At 34.0% G+C, this 21,243-nt stretch overlaps 1 protein-coding gene across 2 annotated transcripts in view; it reads left to right on the top strand.

Moving 5' to 3' along the window:
- The first annotated feature begins 9,207 nt into the window (after positions 1–9,207).
- Positions 9,208–21,243, top strand: part of LOC138694956 (solute carrier organic anion transporter family member 74D-like) — a 45,127-nt gene continuing 33,091 nt past the window's right edge. Inside the window, exons 1-3 of one of the 2 annotated variants that reach the window (XM_069819179.1) lie at positions 9,208–9,400; positions 17,129–17,410; positions 20,023–20,223. In XM_069819179.1, the coding sequence (XP_069675280.1) occupies positions 17,140–17,410; positions 20,023–20,223 (472 nt within the window). In that variant the 5' untranslated portion in view covers positions 9,208–9,400; positions 17,129–17,139. The remainder of the gene's footprint in view (positions 9,401–17,128; positions 17,411–20,022; positions 20,224–21,243) is intronic. The other variant, XM_069819180.1, reaches the window with a different exon arrangement.

Raw genomic sequence — 21,243 nt, 5'->3', positions numbered from 1 at the left:
TGGGTGGGTGGGTGGGTGGGTGGATGGCTGGATGGATGGATAGATAGATGAATTTAATGTCATTCAGCGATTTACAGCCATAGACGTCAGAAAGGTATATAATATAATACATGGCTACTACAATATGAATAAATGTAAAAATAAAAAAAATAATATATATATATATATATAATCACAAAAACAGGTTAAAAGTTTTAAAAGAAATAGTATAAAATCAGGTTAAAATGTACAGATTTGTCAATTACATGAGGTTAAAACAAATAGTATCTAAAACGTAATATTGCTAAAATCATTGACACTGTAGATTGGATTTGCCATCAAAGTCCTTCTCACCATCCTTCTGAAAGTAAAATATGACGTGTTTCTTATATGCAATGGTAAAGAGTTATAAAGTTTATAAGATATGGAAATAAAACTATTGCTTGTAGTAGGCCTACTATATTTGTACTTGGTGAAATATATGTCAAGTCTGGAACGGGTAGAATAATTATGAATGGATGATCAAGTAGGAAGATTATGCACATTACGCTTAACATACAGAAGGCAGTCGAGAACAAACATTGACGGCAGCGTAAGTATCCCTAGTTGTACAATAAGTGGTTTACAATGAGTTCTAGAAGAGACACCACAAATAATTCTCACTGCTCTCTTTTGAAGGATAAACAACTTAGAAACCGAAGTATGGTTGCCCCACAAAAGCGTCCCGTAACTTAAGTGACTGTAAATATGGGCATAATAAACTGTAAGTAAAGAATTATAACATAATGTTTGTCTAAGGATTCGTAACATGAAAATTCCTTTATTAATTTTATTAACAAGATATTCTATGTGCGTGCTCCAGCCCAGACCGGCTTCGAGGTGAATGCCTAGGAATTTAACTGAGGAAGACAAGTCAGTAATATTTCTGTTAAAAGAAAATTTAATATCTAGTCTTATTAGAGTTGATGCTAATGTCGTCTATCATCTGATATCTTCTTCTGACCCGAACTCTTCTTCCGTTTACCATTCCTTCTAGTGCAGCCTTCAGTAAGCAGTTTCTTCTTAGCCATTGACCCAACCAGTTCTTTTTCTCTTCCTGATCAATTTCAGCATAATTCTTTCTTCATTCACTTTTTCCAACACAGCTTCATTTCTTATTCTATCTGTCCATTTCACACTCTCCATTCTTCTCCATATCCACATTTCAAATACTTTTATTCGCTTCTCTTCACTTCGTCGTAATGTCTATGTTTCTGCCCCGTATAATGCCACACTCCACACAAAGCATTTCACTGGTTCTTTCTTAGTTCTTTTTCGACAGGTCTGCAGAAGATGTTTCTTTTTCTATTAACAGCTTCCGTTGCCATTGCTATCCTCTTTTGACTTCCTGGCAGCAGCTCGTGTTACTGCTTATAGTACACCCCAAGTATTTGAAGCTGTCCACTTGTTCTATTGCCTGGTTTCGAATTCTCACGTTTACATTCTTTATTTTTCTTCCGATAACCACGATCTTCGTGTTGTTGGCATTTATCTTTATCCCATATTCCGTATGTGGTTCAATTCCGAAGTAGGGAAAAGAACCTTTGGGACGGTGAAAGTTCTCAACTTAAGAATTCTTTGAAATGAAAGTAAATCCGTGGTTCTTGGTTTGTGGATTTATGACTCGAGTTCGGCGGCGGTTGTAAAATCAGCCAAATTGACTGATACCAGTCTTGTACCCGTATGTACTTTGTCGGAAACGGTTATAGAAATGAATGGAAAAAACTTGCAGAGACAATCAATTAAGGGGAGAGGACGGTATTTTTTCGTGAAAAATGAGTAAATTTTCAAAAAATATTTTTTTTCTTTAAAATACTCTGTGATATGTGTGGAATACTTTGTATAACATTTTGTGGGTATTTGTGCCTTTATCGGATGTTGAGACGCCATTTTAAACTTCCTGCACTCTGGATTTTTAAATCACACTGCCTTTTGATTTTTTAAATACTTTGTGATGTGTGGAATTCACTGTATAAAATTTTGTGGGTATATATGCCATTATCGAATGATGAGACGCCATTTTTAAAGTTCCTTCGATCTGGATTTTTAAATCACACCGCCCTTTGATTGCTGTTTCCGGAACTTCATTTTTTTTGCTACATTGCCAGTCAAAAATGGATATAATTTCTGAACTATTAAAGATACATGCATGAAATTTAGAACACACATTCTCTAGACTATTAGGAAACTTTTCTCTGTAACAGAATTTACCTAATTGATTTCATTTAAAATTAAGTCTGTCTGTTTACAAAAAAAGAAAATAAAAAAAAAGTTATTAAGTTTTTAATTGTTTATTTTACAAATATAGGGGAAAATATTAAAATTCTGTTACAGACAGTTTGTAGAGCACGCTTTTACAAATAAATTGTAACAAACTGTTTGGATGTATCTTTAAAAATGACTTAGTTATATCGGTTTTAGTAAAACCCTGCATTGGGTACATTTTTTAAAAGTCTGGCTCCCAAATATATTTTTTTTTCATAATATTTATACTTGATTGAGTTGCTATAGCCATGAGTTCTCTACATACAAAAAATTAATATTTTACACCAAATAAGAAAAAGGTTTAAAAAAATACCATCCTCTCCCCTTAAAGCAACAATGCACACTGGAATGCTTTTCATATTACAACGTGCAACGAATTAATGTAGACTACGAAACAATGTTTAAAATCGTACAAAACGAAAAAAAAAAATACATTGACGTAGTACATAGTAAAATAGAAAAGAGTGGCATCAAAACAGTTGTTATTCATAGTCTACTACAGTACATATTGTTTTAATATACCAAACGGAGAACGTCTGTTATCACTTAAAATTCGTGTCCTGGGAAAGTTCTTTCTATTTCACTTGAAATAACTTGTGGCTATCGGTGAGGGATATCACAACTACACCGTATTCCAAAATTATTCCTCAGATTTCACATTAATTTATCTTTGCAACTTTTAATGCTATAAAAGTGCAATAAGTGCCAGTAGACAGATAATTATAATCTCTGTAAGCTTTGTTTGCTACCTTACAAGTTCTCGATATATGGATATCTTGTCACACGACACATATCTAGGCGATATTCCAATTCCTTTCACAATCTGCGCACCATCTATCGCCTACACCGCAGTTGTGATACGCGGGTTATTCCCCAAAGGACGAACGTGAACATTGTACTTTACATACCCCCACAGGAAAAAATCGCAGGGGATGAGATTAGGTGAGTACGGAGGCCACTTATTGGATATCTCGAGGTCAAAGCAGACTTCGAAGAGGATTTTTCTTGGAATACTTCTGTTTCCCTTTATCATTCCACTAACACACTCCACCTTTTCCTCGCTTCATCTTTAATAATAATAATTATTATAATAATTCTTTATTTATACTGGCAGAGTTAAGGCCATAGGGCCTTCTCTTACACTCTACCGGGTCACAAAGTATACAAGCAGTTAAAATTTAACAAAAAGCTAAAGAACAGAATACTAACATATTACAAAAAAAAAAATAAAAACAAATAAATAAATATGATAATAATAATAATAATAATAATAATAATAATAATAATAATCATAATAATAATAGCATAATAAAATCGACACTAAACAACATGAAAATAATACAATAATAGAAAAAAGAAAGTAAAATACATTGGAATATAGTAAAAGCAACTCACTTAGTACAAATGGTTAATATGGAAAACGTAAGGTAGAATATAGCAAAATGGAATGTAATAAAATAATAATAAAAAAGAAAAGAAATACGAATATTAAATAAAATTCACAATAAAAAGGCTATGATAATAAATTCATCTTTCTACTGCAATAAAAAAATGCTGGGCTGAAGTCTTGACGTAGTACGGGTTTCCGATGCTGATATAAAGAACATCATGATAATAATCATCATTGTCATGTTTGAAATAATGATTCTATTTTAGAGTGATAAATGTACAATTAAATGGCTTTCTGATCTTCCGTGTCTCATAATGCGTGATACAATTGTTACAGTTGTAATGATAGTCTAATTCATAAGATCAACAGGTTCAAATACTTGAACTTATTATTTGTTGAACCTGTGTGTTTTGAAAATCCGAAGCTCTTACCAGCAGATCTTTCTTGCTAAAAACGATTCCTGTCCGCGCATTGTTCTGTTTTAAGAACGTGAATGACATACATTTGTACAATGCCCACACAATCACTCCTGTCGCCATTACAAAGTCGTTTGTGAATTGACGTAACGTGTATTGGGTACTTATGATAAGATATCGACCCTAATCTGTGAACATTCCTATTAAATGTGACGAAGATAAAATTCAACTTCGATAACGTTAGCATATAGAGCATAGTCAAAATCCAAATATTTAATGTAGCTCCCACAATCGCTTCTGGCTTACTTACTTACTTACTTACTTACAAATGGCTTTTAAGGAACCCGAAGGTTCATTGCCGCCCTCACATAAGCCCGCCATCGGTCCCTATCCAGTGCAAGATTAATCAATTCTCTAACATCATATCCCACCTCCCTCAAATCCATTTTAATATTATCCTCCCATCTATGTCTCGGCCTCCCCAAAGGTCTTTTTCCCCTCCGGTCTCCCAACTAACACTCTTGGCCTATATGCATTTCTGGTTTCGCCCATACGTGCTACATGCCCTGCCCATCTCAAACGTCTGGATTTAATGTTCCTAATTATGTCAGGTGAAGAATACAATGCGTGCAGTTCTGCGTTGTGTAACTTTCTCCTCTCCTGTAACTTCATCCCGCTTAGCCCCAAATATTTTCCTAAGCACCTTATTCTCAAACACCCTTAACCTATGTTCCTCTCTCAGAGTGAGAGTCCAAGTCGCTTCTGGCTAGTGAACAATTTTAATGTAAGCTTAGAAGTGAGTTGCTTTGCTCCGTTATTATCTGTGAGGAATTATCTCTGTTTAGAAGATTTTCTTTATCTATTTTTGAATGAATGAATGAATATTTATTAATTACAAATGAGTTTTCACCCGGTGGTAGTTACAGGAAAATAGTACATATATATACAAGACATATTAACAGAAAAACTAAAGAAATACAGGTAGAAATATAAAGAAAACAAGTCAAGGATAGTAAATAAGAAAAAGAACCAGACAATATACAATCACAATTCTAAAAAAATATACAGAGCTTTCATTTCAAAACTTCCCAGTCTAAATAATTAATTATTTAAATTGAATTCAATTTAACCCTTTGAAGCATAAATTAATTTTTAATACATCTTGATTACACAACTTTTAGCACTGTATCGCTTCGCAATATGTATGGTAAGACTTTCCTGTGTTAAATTTCAACGTACCTCGTTTACATGTTTCGACCTATTTATGGGTCATCTTCAGAACTGGTCGTTGTTGGTCTTGGCGCCACTTGTTCTGTTTCCTGTGAGGGTGTGTTCCTGTGGTATAGTGTAGAGTCAAAGAGTGTGTGTGTTTTGAAGTTGAGTTGTGTGTTGAGAATTTCGTTGGGGTGTGTTTTTGTGTGTCTGTATATTTCATATTGTTCTAGTGTGTTTAGTTTCTGGCTTTTTGGTTGGATGTGTAGAATTTCCATGTCTGTGTTGATGTCTCTGTAGGTGTGGTTGGCATTTGTGATGTGTTCTGCATATTTGGAGGTGTTTTGTAATTTTGTTATGGCTGTGATGTGTTCTTTGTAACGTGTTTGAAACGATCTGCCTGTCTGTCCTATGTAGAAGTTGTTGCAGGTGTTACATTTGAGTTTGTATACGCCTGTGTGGTTGTATTTGCTTGTTTGTTTGTTTGTGTTGTTTGTGTGTTTAGAAGTTTTTGTAGAGTGTTATTTGTTCTGTATGCGATGTTGTAATTGAATTTCTTGAATGAGGTTGCAATTTTGTGTGTGTTTTTGTTTTCGTATGTTAGTGTGATGTATTTTTTGTGTTCTTGTGTTTGTGTTGTATTCTTCTGTGTTTTTTTGTGGTTTTCTTTTGTCTTATGTATTATGTTGTCTATTATGTTTTTCATATCATGGATCATACCAAAGCTTCAATCAATTTTTTTTCAACATTTTAACTCTGCACACAATTTCAAAACAGATGGCACCTCTATGTATACTCAAAAGGTGGTTCCTTGGTGGAATATCTATGCCATAAAATTCAGAAAGAAAGAAAACGGTGGTTCTTCTGAATAACCACTATGCTTCAAAGGGTTAAACAAAAAACACATCAATTTAGATATTGAAGGGGAAGTCTAAAACCAGGCTTAATTCCATTTTAGATTTCACCCCCCACCCTTAGCCACCCCCACTTTAAAATTTCAAATGGCACCCCTATATTTTTATACTTAATTATGAAAGCGCATTCAATTGTTTATACACCTCATTCATTTGATTTTCGCATATTTTGTTTTATATCGTTGCCTGACAACCTGGATTGTTGTTATTGTTGATTAGAGCTGAAGAGAATAAAGCAACAAAAACTTGTTAAGCATTTCATGTAATAGTTGTGATTGTGTATTAATAGTACATTATGCAACGAGCTTATAATGATAGTAATTAAGAAAGCGAGTATGGATGTTTATGAAACGAGCGCAAGCGAGTTTCATAATTTTCATACGAGCTTCTTAATTACCATTATAGACGAGTTTCATACGACTTTTTATGCTCGACCATATTTCTAACTTGAAATTACCGGTATTCAGATGTATACATTTAATTTGTATCTGACAAGATCGGAAGTGACCTTGTTCTAGGTCGTGAATTGTGAGATGTGCGCAGACGCGAAAGTATTGATTTTTTCCGAGGAACAATAATGTCATTGACCTTGATGTATAGTCCCGTTAAACTTGATAATATTATAATATTATAACCTTGATTATTGAATTCGACATTGAAAAACGAGATGACAAATTGAATTTAGTTGAATATTATTTACAATTAATGCTAATTATTATAGTAACAGAACATAACCTTCTGCGACAGTATTGGATTTCCAGCCTTCGTGACTTTTCGCTAATTCTCTTTCGATTGCATATCCGAGAATAATCGATACTTGCGGTTTTATAACGGTACAAAGCTGACTTGTCATTGGCTGAACACATGCAAGCTGAGTTATCATTGGCTGAAGACCTGTACTTTAATGAGTAGGTGTACTTTAATGACATGCATTAAAGGACTGCTACCAGGTGTATAATTAGTACATTTCGGCATGGTCGAGCATAAATTATTTTAAAATACTGTATACCCTTCAACATAGAACATAAATCATCCTTATTGATTAAATTTAGGAAATTACACAAAATAAGCTGCGTTTTCATCCTATAATCAACTGATAGTAACAACAATACAGGTTGACAGGCAACGATAGAAAACAAAATATGCGAAAATAAATGACTGAGGTGTATAAACAATTGAATGCTCTTTCATATTTAAGTATAAAAATATAAGGGTGCTATTTAAAATTTCAAAGTGGGGATGGCTTGGGGTGGGGGGTGAAATCTAAAATGCAATTAAGCTTGGTTTCAGAGTTCTCCCTCAATATCTAAATTGACGTGTTTTTTGTTTAAATTGAATTCAATTTAAATAATTAGTTATTTAGACTGGGAAGTTTTGAAATGAAAGCCCGGTATAATATAGGCCTACTATTACTCTTCACTACGAACATTTATTTTAATATTATATTATCATTTTACACATATTAAACTACCGAAAAACGGTAAAAACCAAAATTTAATTTTTTTTTGTCAAAATTCGATGTACAGATCCCCTTAATTTTCTCAAAAGTATTATTTTTACATTAACGTTGCTATTGCACCCAAGCTAACTCAATTGGTGCAATCAGTCTGCTATAAGCAAGTCTCTTCTACCTAACAATACTGTTACAGGGCGTGATACTCTCTGGTCTGATTCCGTGATTCTCTTTTTTTTCCGAAGTTTTCGATAACTGCAAGGCATATGTCGGATAATCACATGGAGAATCCTAAGTCTCGAGAAATACCATTTCTCTCTCACCAGTCCCATCGACGCTAATTATCTAACTAACCGACCAAGAGAAGCTATAATATGGAGATTTTAGAACTCAAACTGTTAACCCAATCCAACATTACAACTGAGGAAATAAATGACAAAGTTAATTCTATGCGAAAGTTTCGTTGAAAAATCAAGTGAAGGGAACAGGTGCTGCGATCTGCACGACAATAGGTGAACTGAAGATATTAATCGATTGATAAATCCTGTCCGTACGTTGCATTCTAACCACGCAACTCAATTACACAAAAAGGAAGAGTTGCTTTGGCTTCCGAACACTTCTTTGTATGTGTGTCCTATTGTACAGTAGTGCACTATTATTGCCAGCTTCTTGTTATCTTAGGAAGACTTGCCCATTTCAAGGAGCGGAAACGACGAAAGGCAACTAAAAATGTTATCGGAGGAAATAAATAAATAAATGAATAAATGAATGAATAAATAAATAAATAAATAAATAAACAAGAAAATAAATAAGTAAATAAATAAATTAATAAGTAAATAAATAAATAAACGAATAAATACATAAATAAATAAATAAATAAATAAATAACTAAATAAATAAGTAAATAAAGAAGTAACTAAGTAAATAAATAAATAAGTAAATAAATAAGTAATTAAATAAATAAATAGATAAATCAATCAATAAATGAATGAATGAATGAATAAATAAATAAATAAATAAATAAATAAATAAATAAATAAATAAATAAATAAATAAATAAATAAATAAATAAATAAATAAATAAGTAAATAAATAAATAAATAAGTAAAGCGAAAACAAATTACATTAATATATTCTTTGTATAAATTTACCATTTACAAAATTTCGACCTAGTTTTATGATTCCTTGCGCTGTTGAACAAAATTTCAACTCCCGTCATAAATAGACCACCTTGTGCTCCAACTTGAAAATAGGACTTCTTCCGTCAGATATCAATTCTGACTTACCCGTTATTTTAGATGTAATATTTTCAAAAAGTTCCTGTTACGCTGGTGCACTTTTTGACCTTCGAACATGTCTAATTTCAACATAAAGGAAGTTGACAAATTCTGGAAGAATTTGAAATGTGTGTAGGCGTGAATCTAAATTTTTCACAGCATATTTCCACGAAAGTCAGACTGAGTGGGAATAATGCAACACACAGTTCATATCTGACGCATAAAGATAACTGGAGTTTGTAGATAAGATTACAGGCTCAGGTTAACTATCTCTCGCAACATTATTTGACGGACTGATTTCTTACGATGGTGAAGAAACAAGATGAAACCGAAATGGCGTTTTCAAATGTGATATGTGTTGTGAAATGGTAGTGAACTTGTGGAATTTTGTCATACTGATACATTGAAAGCTCTCTTTCTTAATTTAACTTAGCGGATACATTATTAAAATTCAGGTAAGAATTCGGTACTTTTATTTCTGTACGTGGGTGTTAACATTAGTAGCAGTTATAGTGATAAATATAAAGGAGTTATTAGTAGACAATCAATTTAATGTAATGTTAATTTCGCGGCTCGGGTACGTTTTATTTACCCAACTATTCCTCCTTAAGACATATACAGTAGAACCTCGATAATTCGAGCTAATTGGGTCCGATGGTAGTTCGTATTACCAGTTCGTTCGGATTAGGTAGAGAAGGAAGCATCTTTGGATCTTCCTCTCCAGTAATGTCTCGTTTTACGTGCTTTCCGGTATTGTACTTATATTCGGTAGTGCGTTCGGATTATTGAGGTTCGGATTGTCGAGGTCCTACTGTGTTTGTAAAAAGAGGAATTGTTTTCTAATGAAAATTAATTCATTTTTCGGATCTTTTACAAATTGGCGCTTCATTAATAGTTCTTAATTAAACTATTTAACACAGAGTTCTAGGAATTCCGTCTACGATTATTCCAGGATACGACACAAAATCGACTATCGATCATTTTCGAGTGTTGTGCATTAGTACACTACATGTAAAATATAACTTTTGGTATAAATACGGAAGTTTCAAGTGTAAATAAAGTGATAAATTATTTTTATTTATTCAGTAATCTAGTAACACTAGTAATGCCCCACTTCGATTATTGTGATTTTCTACTGACTGACCTCAATGTCAACCAGTCGCAAAAATTACAACGTGTTCATAATTCTTGTGTTCGCTTCGTCTGCGATGTCCGTCGCGCTGACCACATTACCCCTTCCTTCCAAACTCTAAACTGGCTACGGCTTAAAGAACGTAGAAATTTTCATTCTCTTGTTCTCCTTTTCCAAGTCCTTCACACTTCTACCTACCTTGCCTCCCGTTTCAGTTACCTGTCATCATATCATAATCTCTTCACACGCACGCAAAATAGCCGCATACTAGCCATACCAACACATAAAACATCATCGTATTCATCATCATATACAATCTCGCTCTCGCGCTTGTGGAATACCCTACCCAGTGACATCAGAGACTGTCGGAATTTAGTAGCGTTCAAAGGCAACTTATTAAGCATTTTCTTACTGCGTAGAGTAGGTTTAATTTTTACTTAATCTATAAAAGAAATGCTTCTCTCTTTTTAACTTTTACAATAAACTGTCTAGCTTTTATTAATCAGTTAATCTTTTAGTACTTTGATTTTTATTGTATTTGTAAATTTAATATTAATTGTAATTATAATTGTAATTGTATTCTTAATATTGAAGTTGTAATCCCCTGGTAGAGGGGAAGAGAAGGCCTGATAGCCTTATCTCTACCAGGTTAAATAAATAAATAAAATAAAAAATAATCTAAGAAATTATATTGGGCAGCACACTTGTAAAGAAGTAATATATTTGTTAAATTTAAATAGGTTCTTGTCCTGGTCCCGGTAGTATTTTTCATCGTCGCCATGATTGTGATGTCATTATTTTAAAGCAATTCTTTTGGCGGTTATGTGGTAGTATCTCATATACTACAACAATTTCTTTAAGTTTTTTTTGTGATAAGTAGTTTTTTATTGGAAGCAATATCTAAGAAATTAATGATAAAAATTGGATTTATTTTTGAGCTTTAGTAATTAATGTAAAAAGTTAAGGAACAAAACTAAAAAAATTACAGACATATCAAATTACTCCAAAAGATCTTCAAACAAACCGCTTTCTGCAGCCAGTCAGCAGTCTAGTTGTCGTAGAACTCTTTTTCTCACCTGTGCATTGGTGGATTTCGCCACATACAACAGGTCGACGAATAAATTACTTTCCTTATAGTGTAATAATCTAGTACTTGCTTTTCTATACGAAATGATTAAATTTTACTGCAGTTATTGAAGGATTAATACGTATAGTGAGATGTGTTATTGTTTTCATAAGTCTACTGAATTTTAACGTGACCCAACTTATAAGCTAAACATTTAAATTCCACACATAAAATATTAAATGGCAATGTTAAATTCTTATATCTTATACCCAGAAAACATCTGGTTATTTAATATTTGCACATTAAATTATAAATAAAACTTAAAGCTTTATTTAAGGTATTGCGATTAGCCTACTCGTACTTGTTGTACAGGGACATCATTTTATTTTTACTTCAATTTTTATTGTACCTGAGTTTTTGAACGTACTTCACTCTCACCCCCTCTACTAGTAAACTTCCAACCGTCCTCCACACAGAACCAAGGTCGCGTATGCAGTACTGAGTTAGTGAGTATAGTACGTTCCAGAAATATGTTCGCGTTTTCCAGTGACGAAAGAGCTTTCAATATTGAATCATATTTTCGCACAGGTACTGTCGTCCGTTTGCCTACGTCGCATCCCGGTTTCCCCCACCTGCTTCTGCTCACCCTCTGTAAAGTCTAGTAGCTGAGCTGTCTTAGCTCTGTTCTGAAAACATTAATTTCAGTTAAGAATTGGACGTCTACGTAATATTATACAACTGTTCAAAATAACTTAAATAAAAGGGCCTCGTTAAGTAATTAGCTGTCACGTGATCCCCCCCTTTCTACGACCCTGCGACAAAACCACTTGAACGGACAGTAGATAGCATTTCTGAGTAATTTTATCTTTTCGAATCGGGCAGAAGTGAAGATTAAATTTACAGTATGTAAGGTACTCTTTTATAGAGTAGGCATAGAATTATTTCAACATGAGTTACTCGTACGAAGGACGAAACTGGTAATTGGAATTAGGTACAATAGTCTATAGTGCGATAATATGCACAAAAGAACTGAAGCCTGTTTCGAAATGAACGGCAACCATTTTCTAAAATGTGTTTAAATATCCATATTATGATTATTTTTCAATTTAACTTCATTCTCTATATTATACGCTAATGTGCTGTAACAATACAATATACTTACTTACTTACTTACAAATGGCTTTTAAGGAACCCAAAGGTTCATTGCCGCCCTCACATAAGCCCGCCATCAGTCCCTATCCTGTGCAAGATTAATCCAGTCTCTATCATCACACCCCACCTCCCTCAAATCCATTTTAATATTATCCTCCCATCTACGTCTCGCCTCTTTAAAGGTCTTTTTCCCTCCGGTCTCCCAACTAACACTCTATATGCATTTCTGGATTCGCCCATACGTGCTACATGCCCTGCCCATCTCAAAAGTCTGGATTTTAAGTTCCTAATTATGTTAGGTGAAGAATACAATGCGTGCAGTTCTGTGTTGTGTAACTTTCTCCATTCTCCTGTAACTTTATCCCGCTTAGCCCCAAATATTTTCCTAAGCACCTTATTCTCAAACACCCTTAACCTATGTTCCTCTCTCAGAGTGAGAGTCCAAGTTTCACAACCGTACAGAACAACCGGTAATATAACTGTTCAGTACAAAATACACTGCATAATTAATACGTCCGAATGTATAGCTCAGTTCGTGAGTAAAAACATTTGTTGTTAATACAGTACTGTATTTTGATTAAACAAGAACCTAATGAAAATTATCAAACTCAAAATTGCGATATTTCCTAGTTTACATAAATGGATGAACTACTTTTCTTCCCTCCTATACCTAGTAAAGTGATTTGTATTTTACACCAGTATCATCGAACTCCAGTCTTGGAAGGGGGAGCAAGCGGTGTTTCCGGTTCTAGACCTTTAATCCAAAGATATAGCCAGGTTAATGTTAAAAATGTTAGTAAAAGTAAAATGATGTCCCTGTATTAACAAGTCTTGGCTTGGGCGGTAGCAGCGTTTATCTGCTGATCCATAGCTACGCTTGGACGTGGGTTCGATTCCCGTTTGGCCTGGGTTTGTTTTTCCTAGGTAGTCCTCAACTGTAAGATGAATGTCAGGTAATCACATGGCAAATCCTCGCTCTCAGTCTCTAAATACCATCTCGCTATTACTAAAATTCTATTACATACTCAACCATTTCGAATGTGTGCTTCAACGTAGTTCTTGGGTAATTTATTCTGAGAGTCTTGGGTGATTTCAGCTTGTAATTTTGTGTACCATTAGCGTGTTCAGGATGCAACTTTTCCGCGTTGTACAGGCATTATAGCTGCGCACTGTTTGTGTCTGACTTAACCACAATGTTTGAATTGTCGTATCTGTGATGGGTGTGTCATGTCATTATCTACTAGAGTTTCAAGGCCAGAACACACATTCGAAAAGGAGGAAAATTAGTGTACTTCTTACCATACTCCTGCCACACTCTGTCTCAATGATGCTGTCTGTATTACAAATGTTAATGGAGAACACACCAAATTAAATTATACGAGGTATTAGAAAAAGGCATTCAATATTCTGAGATGTGGTAGTATTCATAAAAACAAGTAAACATTCTAATAAATACGGCCCTAAAGTTAATATCAAAACAAAACAAAAGGCGCCAAGACCAGGAACAACCAGCTCTGAAGAAGGCCAACAACAGGCCGAAACATGTTAACCAGGTACGGTAAAATTTAACACGAGCAAGACATATGATACATATTCCGAAGTGATATAGTGTTAAAAGTTGTGTAATCGAGATGTATAACAAAATAACATTGTCTTAGAAACGGTTACTTAACAACCATGCGATATATTACGTCATTTCCAGTACTCATGTCTCTACTACCTCATAATATTTTTTTTACATATTTTAATGCTAGAATGCCATAAAACGTTGTATGTAACACATGTACAATCTATATATATAAATTGAACTGGTAATGGAAATTACGGGAAAACGGCTAAACAGATTTTTATAAATGACCCCAAAGTTTTTCAGAAATATAGTAGTTTTCAGTGAAATCTTAATTTTCCTACATCATTTTCCTACTTTTCAAAATCTGTCGTCAGTTTTGAGAAATAATGGTTTTTCAGAATAAAACAAAACACAAACACACTCCAATAAACAATAGGCTATTACACGAAGGCCATGACCTACAGGATTGCTGACATATTTAGAGCTCAAATTCAATTTGTTATTAAAAACTTCAAGACTTACTAAAAATATTTACAGGTCTGATTCTGCGGTGTGTAATTCTCTGAGTACAGCTGTGTACTGGATGTTACAATCTACAAAACTTGAGGTGGTTTGATGACATTATTACCATTAAAAATGAAATATTATTATAGTTAATGCCATGATGTGACTATTTTTCATTAATTATACACATTAATGCTATATTGAAGATATGAAAGTGAAACGTTTTGGAGTTATGTAAGTAGATGTAGGGAATATCTTAAATTAGATCTTCATTTCTATAATTTACTGAGTGGCGGCTATATAGTGTATATATATATATATATATATATATATATATATATATATATATATATATATAACCACAAAACTTATGTAAGATAATATTGTTATTAAAAATCAAATATTTTTATAGTTATTAATCAAGTAGGGTTGGGTTTTTTTCATATACATAATGGCGGTGTGATGTAGATATATATATATATATATATATATATATATATATATGTGTGTGTGTGTGTTATTCTCTTCAGTATTGGATCGAGAGAGCGCAAAAATTACAGTCTCTAAGGAAAGACAAAAGGTATTACTTACTGATAAAATAAGAGGCTTACAACATTTTGTAGTCTCCCGATCATTTCAGCAAGATCTCTTAGCAGGATAAAATGATTTTACCCTCTACATGCAGCAGCTATACCAAGATGCTATGTCTATTGTTCGAAAGCATAGCAAACCTGACCTTTTTTTAATGTTTACCTATTATCCATAATGAACTGAAATAGCTATTGCATTACTCCCACATGAAAAACCCACTGATAGTCCTGACATTGTTATTTGCGTTTTCGCGTTGAAACTCAAAAACTGAAGCTGGATAGGTTCAAGAAAAAGCATTTGGCATAAAAAAAAAACATTCAGAGGGGAGTATGTTTCATTATTATGCAAGCAAATAACTTTCAAAATATCTGGTATTCTTCATTGAAAATAAATCTGAAAAATTTTTATTTGAACGTCTAATAAACTTATTTTGCTGCACAAGTCACTAGTGACACATATTCCGAAGTGATATAGTGTTAAACGTTGTGTAATCAAGATGTATAACAAAACAACATTGTCTTAGAAACTGTTACTTAACAACCGTGCAATATAAATTACGTCATATCCAGTACTCATGTCTCTACTGCGTCATAACATTTTTTTACATATTTTAATGCTAGAATAGCATAAAACGTTGTATGTAACACATGTACAATCTTCATTATAAACACTGGTGAAAATTAGCTTACGCCCAAGCGCTAAACATTCACTCGTACCATAATTACCGAGATTATACTATGGTTCTGTAATAAACCCGAAAGTAAAATCAGTGTCAACTGTGTTCGTTGAAAAGTATCTGGAACCATGATTAACTCCATATGTAGATGAAATTATTTGGGATCATCAGTGTGGTTTTAGGCGTAATAAATCAACTATTGACCAGATATTTTGTATTCGACAGATAATGGAGAAAAAATGGGAGTATAAGGGTACAGTGCATCAGTTATTCATAGATTTCAAAAAAGGCACATGACTCGGTTAAGAGAGAAGTTTTATATGATATTCTTATTGAATTTGGTATTCCCAAGAAACTAGTTCGATTAATTAAAATGTGTCTCAGTGAATCGTACAGCAGAGCTCGTATAGGTCAGTTTCTGTCAGATGCGTTTCCAATTCACTGTGGGCTAAAGCAAGGAGATGCACTATCATCTTTACTTTTTAACTTTGCTCTAGAGTATGCCATTAGGAAAGTCCAGGATAACAGAGAGGGTTTGGAATTGAACGGGTTACATCAGCTGCTTGTCTATGCGGATGACCTGAATATGTTAGCAGAAAATCCACAAACGTTTAGGGAAAACATGGGAATTTTACTGGAAGCAAGTAAAGAGATAGATTTGGAAGTAAATCCCGAAAAGACAAAGTATATGATTATGTCTCGTGACGAGAATATTGTACGAAATGGAAATATAAAAATTGGAAATTTATCTTTTCAAGAGGTGGAGAAGTTCAAATATCTGGGAGCAACAGTAACAAATATAAATGATACTCGGGAGGAAATAATGGGAAACAGAATAAATATGGGAAATGCCTGTTATTATTCGGTTGAGAAGCTTTTATCATCCAGTCTGCTGTCCAAAAATCTGAAAGTTAGAATTTATAAAACAGTTATATTACCAGTTGTTCTTTATGGTTGTGAAACTTGGACTCTCACTTTGAGAGAGGAACATAGGTCAAGGATGTTTGAGAATAAGGTGCTTAGGAAAATATTTGGGTCTAAGAGAGATGAAGTTACAGGAGAATGGAGAAAGTTACACAACACAAAACTGCACGCATTGTATTCTTCACCTGACATAATTAGGAATATTAAATCTAGACGTTTGAGATGGGCAGGGCATGTAGCACGTATAGGCGAATCCAGAAATGCATATAGATTGTTAGTTGGGAGGCCGGAGGGAAAAAAAACCTTTAGGGAGGCCGAGACGTAGATGGGAAGATAATATTAAAATGGATTTGAGGGAGGTGGGATATGATGATAGAGAATGGATTAATCTTGCTCAGGATAGGGACCAATGGGGGCTTATGTGAGGGCGACAATGAACCTCGGGTTCCTTAAAAAAGCCAGTAAGTAAGTATGCACTGGTTACATAAATTGCTATTGTAACGTTAAAACTTGTGGCTCTGTAATAAATCCGAAAGTAAAGTCAGTGTCAACTGTGTTTGTTGAAAAGGATCTGGAACCATGATTCGCCCGGAGACGCTTCTTCACAGCACCCAGGCGATAGACCAAGACTTCACCGCCCCAGCGCGACTAGAGGTCACGAGACTGCACTGCGGGCTGGGAATGAACGGATTCTACTGGGAGCCCAAATGCATTCAGAGGTTCGCCACCTACAGAGTTTTCGTGGTCTCGTTGGCTACGTTGGGGTTTCTTCAAGGGGTTGCCTTCGGCTACTTCACTGCAACTGTCGGCGTGGTGGCGAAGAGCTTCGGATTCTCCCACGAAGTAGTCAGTGAGTGTCCTTGTTCCATGTTTCGAGCGATGAAACAACATGTCAACAATATTTCGCTTAAAAGTATTCATAGTTATATAATATAATCAGAAGACGGTTACATTGGTCTTTTTTTTTATTTATTGAAGAAATATGACAATAAATGTGACTAAAAAGTTTGGTCAATTCTTTTCTTCAAGTTAAAGGGTGAATCTCACTCACTGGAGAAATTATACTGTATTTTTTTCATGGATTGCAGTTTCATAGAAAGGACTTTGTCGACAGACCTTCTACTGCCCCCTACTAATCGGTTGTCATAAATAAATGTCTTCCTTACTGTGACGGAAATCTTGTCTTCTCCTGTCAGTAACCAATCACAACCCTTGTTCAGAAGAATTGACAGGCTCTCATCAAATCCACGTGGAGGCAAAGTTGCTGCAGCTTTTCCGAATCCAAGAATCCCGTCAGTCTCATTTCGAGGGTCACCAGGATTGTGGCAACTGTGCAATGTTGGGACGAGAGGACAGGCTGGAATTGTCAGAGGTGTTTGAATAGGAAATCATAAATCTGTAAGTGGCTGTTCAAAGGAGCCATCGAACTGCACTTCTTGAAATAAAATAAGGTATACAGATGAATAGTCTATTTTAATTTCACTATCCGATAATTGAGAAGTGAAGAAAAACAGTACAGGGTAAACGGGAAGGAATAATTAACCACAAAATAAATAATTATAAGTGAATATATATATTAAAATGCATTAGGATAAAAATATAATAATAATAATAATAATAATAATAATAATAGTAATGTTTTATTTAACCTGGCAGAATTAAGGCAATACGGCCTTCTCTGACACTCAACCAGGAGTAAAACTGCATTACAAAAACACTACAAATTTACAAAGTACACTACAATTTTACACACAAAACTGAATGAGATAATAATAATATAATATAATGTAAGCAACAAGTAAGTAGAAATCAGACATAATATATAACATATAGAAATAAAAAAACATAATAAAATGTGAACAGCAGGTCAAAATAAATTAGACATACAAAGTATAAAAATATAAGACAATTATTATATAATAATAATAATAATAATAATAATAATAATAGTGAAGTACAAAGCATACAATGAATACAATATTTTTAGGTACACACAGTAAGGAAAATTATGATTATATATATATAGCTCAAGTTATCACATTATAGATATACTGTTATCAGGACATATGAAAACAAAAATATAAAATAATTTAAATATGACTTGAATATATTTAAAAACATGTGAATACGTGGAAACATGCAATACAACACTTGTCATAATAGTAAGTTAGTTTGGCAACTCGTCATAAGATAATTTTCTAACTTATATTTGAAAGATTTCAATGTTCGGCAGCCCTTGACTTCAGGCCTTGACCATCATGGAGACTTCACGCCAAATTTTCTCACAAATTCATCCATTATTGAAGAGATGGATTTCAAACTGGCCTCAGGAGATGGGGCAAGATGGCTAGTTTCTTTCCCCGTACATTGCATACATCGCTGACTAGTAACATATTACACTAATCAGATTAGACCTCGTATTATCTCTGATAAATAATATATATATAATTGATACGGTTTGAAAGTACAGTGTATTTTAGGGTACAATGTACTGAAGATTTGCAGGTAACCAGTTCACGAAATTATTGACTCTACTACATAATCTCGTTTCTCTTATCTATACTCTAACCACGACGTAAATACCAGATTACTTATCTGTGGCGCGTTAAGTATACCTCTTCATAGAACATCTCGTTATTCATCATCTTTTACAGTATTCACCTTGCGACAATGGAATTCCCTGTCACAAAGTATTAGGGGCTGCAAGACAATAAACACTTTTAAAAACAGCTTAAAAGATAACCTTCTTAGCATTTCACTCCAATCATACTGACTTAAACTAGTAGGGCCCTATTCATAGACATTCTTAGCGCGGATTTTCGGTGGATGATCAGCGAACTAACGTTTTTCGTATTCATAAACCAGTGTTAGCGATATGATATGATATGATATGATATGATATGATATGATATGATATGATATGATATGATATGATATGATATGATATGATATATGATATGAATCCTATTTAGCACGCTCGTAGCGGGGACTAGCGAAATGTCTATGAATAGCACCCTCACTGTCTACATTGTTACTCCTTCCTTTAGACATGCATCCTGATAGTGCTGCATTTTCAAAATTGTCTCATAATAATCTCTTTCTATTATCTAACATTATTTGAAATATATTAACATTCTATGTATTTTAGCTTATTTCTGCTGCATAGTTTGTATTTCAGTGTTTAATTAATAGTTCATAGTATTTTGTTCTTTAATTCGTAAATAACTCTTGTATACATGTAGCTCTTATCTAAATCAAATTGTTAAATTTTTGTAAGTTGATACATATGTATGTATACTTTTGCTGGTTGAGTGGAAGAGAAGGCCTTACGGCGTTAACTCTGCCAGCTAAAATAAATCATTATTATTATTATTATTATTATTATTATTATTATTATTATTATTATTACCGGTACGTATATTTGCAAAATAATATTGTAACCTGTACTATGATTTCCTATAGATTGGGTTGTGGTGAGCAACGAAATAACTCAGGGACTGCTAGGACTCGTAATCAGTTACTGGGGTGGCAGAGGAAATCGCCCCGGATGGGTAGCAACGTGTGCCACGTTCCAAGCTCTCACCTGCTTCATGATGACTCTGCCCCATCTCACACACGGTACCACTCCGTCCTACGGACACATCTCGAACGGCACTGTTGGAGGTAAGTCTCTAGAAGTCATGTAAACTTCGGTGACTAACAATAAGGCATGGAAAGTCATTGTAATTTGACGCTGTCCTTTTATAATCAAGTCAAGCGTTCTAGTCCTCCACGATGACACTCACTCTATACTGTTTTCGCTGTAAGAAAAATCCTAATGTAAACATAAGCACGTTGCTGTCAGTCGAAGCATTCACATGACGCAGGAAAAATAGTTCGTATTTGGAAACCATAATCTTATATTATTTGGAAATAAAAAATTGAATTCTAGTTGTTAAATACGATGAAACATTTAACTTCACTCATGTGTAAAACGCTGTGTAAAAGAAAAGCTATTTTTATATTTTGTTATGTACTATGAACGCGGATGAATACCAACAGTAATACCGAGGTAGTCTGTTCTTGTAACAAGCTGGCGTCACTGGAACTCGTAGTTGTTCCCGTAAGCACGTGGTACTGAAGTATGGCTTCTGAATCCTCAACTGTCCATTGTGAAGACATAAGACTTAAAAATAATTTAATCACAGTAATTATAAATTAAATGTTTCCTAAACAAACGAATGCATAGTAGTGAGGTTAGGCCTACTTGACGAGTAACGGGAAATGTTTAACATGAAACAGAATGTACAACAGTAGGCGGGAACACATACTGAGAATCTATGGCTCCAAACAGCGGCCAATGAAGCCTCACTTCAGTCACGTGCTATTGTTTACATTAGGATTATTCTTACAGCGAAAAGATTATAGGACTGTTTCCCCATCTACCACATTCCCACTGTCACGCTAATCAACTAAGTTCTCTCGTCTACCACGTTGTTAGTGTCGCACTACATCTTGTATACCAGGGATCATCTGCTCGGAGCATTCAGGTTTCGGATAGGGTTGCCAACTCCAGCAGACGGAAATTCAGGACACATTTTTTTGGTTAATTTTATTTATTTATTTGTTTATTTATTAGTTTATTTATTTGTTTATTTATTAGTTTATTTATTAGTTTGTTTGTTTGTTTGTTTGTTTGTTTGT

This window comes from Periplaneta americana, chromosome 2, assembly GCF_040183065.1.
Source record: "Periplaneta americana isolate PAMFEO1 chromosome 2, P.americana_PAMFEO1_priV1, whole genome shotgun sequence".
Lineage (NCBI taxonomy): Eukaryota > Metazoa > Arthropoda > Insecta > Blattodea > Blattidae > Periplaneta > Periplaneta americana.
The sequence above is the reverse complement of the archived record's forward strand: the minus strand, read 5'-3'. Positions and strand labels throughout refer to the sequence as shown.